This window comes from Schistocerca americana, chromosome 5 (genome assembly GCF_021461395.2).
Source record: "Schistocerca americana isolate TAMUIC-IGC-003095 chromosome 5, iqSchAmer2.1, whole genome shotgun sequence".
In the NCBI taxonomy this organism is placed as follows: Eukaryota; Metazoa; Arthropoda; class Insecta; order Orthoptera; family Acrididae; genus Schistocerca; species Schistocerca americana.
The window spans coordinates 668659722-668665231 of NC_060123.1; the positions used below are offsets into that span (position 1 = coordinate 668659722).

The following is a 5510-nucleotide window of genomic DNA, read 5'->3' on the forward strand; positions in this document are numbered from 1 at the left end:
GGAAATCGTTTCTGAAGAATAGAAATTTGTTAACATCGAGTATAAATTTAAGTGTCAGGAAGTCGTTTCTGAAAGTATTTGTATGGAGTGTAGCCATGTATGGAAGTGAAACATGGACGATAACCAGTTTGGACAAGAAGAGAATAGAAGCTTTCGAAATGTGGTGCTACAGAAGAATGCTGAAGATAAGGTTGGTAGATCACGTAACTAATGAGGAAGTATTGAATAGGATTGAGGAGAAGAGAAGTTTGTGGCACAACTTGACTAGAAGAAGGGATCGGTTGGTAGGACATGTTTTGAGGCATCAAGGGATCACAAATTTAGCATTGGAGGGCAGCGTGGAGGGTAAAAATCGTAGAGGGAGACCAAGAGATGAATACACTAAGCAGATTCAGAAGGATGTAGGTTGCAGTAGGTACTGGGAGATGAAGAAGCTTGCACAGGATAGAGTAGCATGGAGAGCTGCATCAAACCAGTCTCAGGACTGAAGACCACAACAACAACAACAACAACATTTCAGTATAGCGCATAATATTCCATTTGAAAATTGAATATAAAATTTGGAATATACCTGTACGTAAGTTACGCATACAATCCGTCAAAGCGTCGTCCTGAATGTAACTGAATAAATACATTGTGAGAAATACAGCAAGAGATTTATTCGCATGTGCGTGATAAACAGTATCACTCATATCCCCGCGAGCGGTTTTATGGAATGCATTCAATGAGTCAATTAATAGCCAACAACTGAAGGCGCCAAATCTTGACAAGCCTTAAAATCGACGTCTTTTTACGTACAACTAGCAGCTTCATTACCACTTTTTAGTAAAGGATAGAAAGTACTTTGTACTTACATGTGTATTTAGTGTGTTTTCTTTTAGATATAAGTTATTGCGTGAATAGTTGTATACTACGTTGTCTAAGCAATGACAGGCAATGTTTGTTCCTTACACACACCATTCAAAGATGGTATGTTTAAGCTGTGGGCAGTACATCGTGATAGTAACTGTTTGAATCAGAAGAAGTGGTGAAGTAATCAAGAGTCTAGACATCGAACTCGCATTTGGTAGGCAATTCCCCCTCCGGGCTTACGGATTTACCACTTGCCTAACACGCAAGGCGAATGCCGGGATGGTTACTTTAAAAATGACACGGCCGATTTCGTTCGCTAATCTTCTGATATCCGGGTACGCGCTCCGTTTGTAATGACATTGCAATCCTTAGTAAACGTGCGAATGAATTGCAGGACGTAATTAACGGAATGAACTTTCTAATGAGAACAGAATGTAAGTTGAGACTAAGCCATAGAGTTATGAAAGTAACGAGAAGGAACAGACATTACACTGGTGATAAAAGTTAACACCAAATTAAGGATCACATAGTAGATTAAGTGAAGGAACACGCATGACGGACGAAGGAAAGAAGATATTAGAGGGTGCTGTAATACACAAAAAGATCATACTCGTTAGAACAACTCTACTGCCAACAAATACAGGCCAAAATTTGAGGAAAAAATAATGTGCCTCTGGAGCACAGCATTGTGTGGAGGTTAATCATAGACTGTGGGAAAAGTGGAAAACAAGAGAATCGAAACGCATGAGGTGTGGTGTTACAGAAGGATGAAGAGGTCCTTCGTAATTCGTAGAGTCGGTGAGGGAAACACTGACTACAAGAACGAACAGGGTGACAGGACACGTGCCAAGATACAAGAGGTACTAGTAGCAGCTGTAGAGGGAAAATATTGGAAGAGTGGGTAGGTTAGAAGACGTAGAAGAAACAATTGAGGACAATGAATGTAAGTGCTTCAATTAAATAAAGAGTTTGAGACAGATGAAGTCGTGGCGCGCTTCGGGCTAGAACACTGATGACCCAAATAAGAATAAAAGAGCAGTACCAATTTATGTAAGAGGAGCACGATTTAATGTAACAGCGTCATGAAGCGAGCATGAAATGAATGCAGGTAGCGGGGCTTTCTGATATTCTTCCGACATTCCTAGGCGGATGAGTTGCGAGCTGCTAGTGGGTGGAAAACATTTTGGAGATAGACGCTGGTTGGTGCTACTTAACACTTTAGCTTTCCATTATGCAGCGTAGTTGCAGCTGAGCCCGGGTTTACACTTTAACTTTGTCCACCTGTGCAGGTCTTAGAATGTTCTACTGGCAATTCTAGTGATGGATTTCGAAGGCACGTGTGTTCTTTGCTCTGTGTTAATAGGGCCAGCAGTGAATTGAGGCCATATTTGCCACAGTTCTTGTTATCTGATGCTCTTGATACACCTAATGATTTCGAAGCGAATACTTAGAATGACTAACAATGTTTCGTGCTTTTGGGTAGTGAAAGTATTGAGATGTCAGATTTCCATATTGCGCGTGTTTGAATTGATTTAATCCTTTGAAAAGAGAATCCGCATAGACGTCCCTCGCGTATGCGCTATTTTACTGCACTGCACTGTTTCATTATTCGATTACTAGATGTTTTGAATGGGAACTGTATGTGAGGCTTTCACTCATCGATAACTTATCGATTAACAGGAAACATCGATTTAACTTAAATAATGTGTTGCCTAACATTATGAAAGTAACGGGAGTCTTTATTTTATTTTATTATTAATTGATTGAACAGTCCAGGGGTGTACTGCCGGTTCATAGTGTCCAGCGGGCAGAATATTTCGGCGATCAGATATGTCACCTACGTGACGAGTGCTGCTGAAGGTAGTATATTTTCCTGCACCCTTCCTGTCTTTCAGGGCGAGCCAAAGAGCAGACGCTGTTTCTATTTGATTGGACGTCGTGTGTCAATAAGCTTGCACAAGCCACTTGTAAGTCTTATGACCGAAATAATAGTAACGGAAAAGTGCATGTTGATGTGCGTGATACTCGATTTCATTGTAACGGCGACATGAGCCGAGAATGAAATGAATGCATATAGCAGTAGAGGCGCCGCCTCTCCTAGTAGCAAGCGCCGACTATTGCCGAGTGTGACAGTGGGGAGTGCGCTTGCGCAACAGGGCGGAGCGACATTCGTGGCTACTGGCGTGGCGCTAGCGCGACGCGCGAACGTCGAATGTTTCGAAGGATGCTTTGACGTATTTCAGCCGCTACAGTGGCGTGGCGCCAGCGCAGACGAGGATGCCTGACCACCTGGCGTTTGGCGGGTGTCACAGTAGTGACACTTGTATCTACTGGCGTGGCGCTAGAGCAGGGTGTCTGACGACCGTGACAGTAGCGACTGGCGACAGCACGCTGGCGGACTCACCGTGGTGCGGGGGCGGCGAGGCGCTGCCGGCGTCGGCGTGCAGCTGGTGCTGGTGGTGCGCGAGCGGGTGGGGGTGCGGCTGGTCGGGGAAGGCCGGCGGCAGGCTTAGCTGCGGGGGCGGCAGCGCGGGCGGCGGCTGGGAGCCGGCTCCGCCCCCGGGGGCACCGGAGGCCGTGGAGTAGAGCAGCCCCAGCTCGCGAGCCTCGCTCTCCTCCTGCGCCTGCTGCCGCCGCAGCGCCACCTGCGCCGCCATGACGCGCTGCCGCTCGGCGATGAGCGTGCACTTGGCGCACACGCAGTCGCGCCACCGGCAGTAGCGCTTGTGGCCCTTGAGCGCCGACACGACGCCGTGGTTGCGGCAGCGCGCGCACTTGGGCGTGCGCTGGTAGCGCTCCGACGCGCGCAGGAAGAAGGCGGCCGGCGGCAGCGCGCCCAGCACGGCCGCGTGGTGGTGCAACGCCGTCGACACGTCCATGCCGCCCGGCAGGCTCATCGCGTCTGAGCCGCGGCGCCCGCCTCGCCTCGCGCGCCGCGCCGCCGGCTAGGCCCCGCCCACCGCTGCCAGGGGGGGAAGCGGAGTCGCCCCAGCCGCGCCGGCTCCGCTACTGCTGTGCGCTCACCGGCGCGCCACAAGCAGGCCACGCCTCCCGCTTACTCGCCACGAGCAGTGGGGCAGATGGACTTCGAGACAGTGACTGAGGCCGGACGAACGGAACCCCAGCCGCAATAAATATGACAAAGACTCGATCCACGTCCAAACAAGAATGGTGCACGGTGGAGAGTACTTCATATCACTGTCCTTCTAATTACGAGACAAGATGTTTGCTGTAGCCACATACATACTGCACAAGTCACATTAAATAGTGTAGCGGGGTATAGTTCAGGTACTATGTTTCCGTCTCACCTGTTCCATTAGCGAATGACGTTTAGAAAGAATTATTGTCAGTAAACCTCCCTATTAGCTCTACTTTCTAGTATTTTCTCGTTATGATCATTTCGCGAGACGTACGAGATGTGTGAGAAAAATAATGATACCTATTTTTTTTCTAACGAAGTTTTTTTTTTTTTTTTTTCAGACAACAGTAAAGGAAAGGTGCCTATTATGCGATAGTTCCCTAATATGAGACACCCCAACTGTGCTCATGTTAGGGGTTGCACTCTGGTGGAGAGTTTCTTAAACACGTCTATTGCGTGCCAGACGACGACACAGCGAGTAGGACGCCGTAGTTGAGCCGGACACAGTACGTAGAGGTTGATACAAAATTTCTTGTGTTTGGAGTTTTTGCCACATCGGTGTTAAGACAATATTTCAGCTTAAAGCTGAGTGGATATTACTGCACGGTTGTTATTTGTGACGGTATTACCTGTAATTATTGACAATTGGGTTCATTTTCCAGCGAACGTTGTTAGCAAGCGCATGATTCTTTGCGTAAGATGGCGAAATTCCTGATATGCGATAGTATGGAGATCCAAATACGCGACAGTGTCGCATATTACGGTACCTATCGCATATTGGGAGAATTCGTTCTCACGATTTGTTGTATGTAATTTACGCAATACTATCACGAGATAACAATATTTTATCATTTACTGTTGTAAAATTTTGGCAACTACGTTTATTTTAATTCGATTAAATTATCATCAACAGGGATTACTTTGACTAGTCTTATGATCAGAAATTGGAATGTTTTCTGGAACTTTCTTTCAAGGCAGTATTTTGCTCAGAAGTTGATCAATATTACTCCAAATTCAAAGTACTCCGTTCACAGTACTTATAAAAAATAGTCTAACAAATAAAATCATAGAAGTTGAAGTCCTTTAAGAAGTATGTCAGATTATTTATTCTTTACAGATGGCATTGACACCTAAAAGGAAAACGTGGGATATAGACGCCATGTTTCGTGCCATTACATGTGTGAGAAACGGCGAGATGGAGTACTTCAAAGCCTCAGAAGTTTTTGCTGTACCAAAATGTAGTTTGTAAAGGTAAGTGAAGGATAAAACTCGTACACCCGAGAAGCTGGTTGGTGTTAATCTTGGCAGAAGGCCTGTTCTCTCATCTCTACTGGAAGATGAACTAGTGAAATACTGCCTTGCAATGGAAGAGCGATTTTATGCTCTTAAATGTAAAGACATACAAAGCATGGCCTTCCAGTTATCTGTCAGGAATAGGCTGAAGAATCCCTTCAAATCCAGAAAAGGCTTCAGCAGTAAAGAAATGGCTCCGAGCTTTCCTTAAGACATCCCATTTTAT

The 5510-nt window shown here is 46.0% G+C and overlaps 1 protein-coding gene across 1 annotated transcript; it reads right to left on the reverse strand.

The window, feature by feature from the left end:
- Positions 1 to 3179: 3179 nt before the first annotated feature.
- On the reverse strand, positions 3180 to 3749 carry LOC124616623 (doublesex- and mab-3-related transcription factor A2-like). Its single transcript, XM_047144947.1, has one exon. It carries the CDS (start codon positions 3747 to 3749, stop codon positions 3180 to 3182), a length of 570 nt encoding a protein of 189 aa, XP_047000903.1.
- Between the last annotated feature and the right edge of the window lie 1761 nt (positions 3750 to 5510).

What these genes read in the sequence shown, in the direction of transcription:
- LOC124616623 (XM_047144947.1), bottom strand. Translation starts at nt 3,749, where the DNA reads ATGAGCCTGCCGGGCGGCATGGACGTGTCGACGGCGTTGCACCACCAC.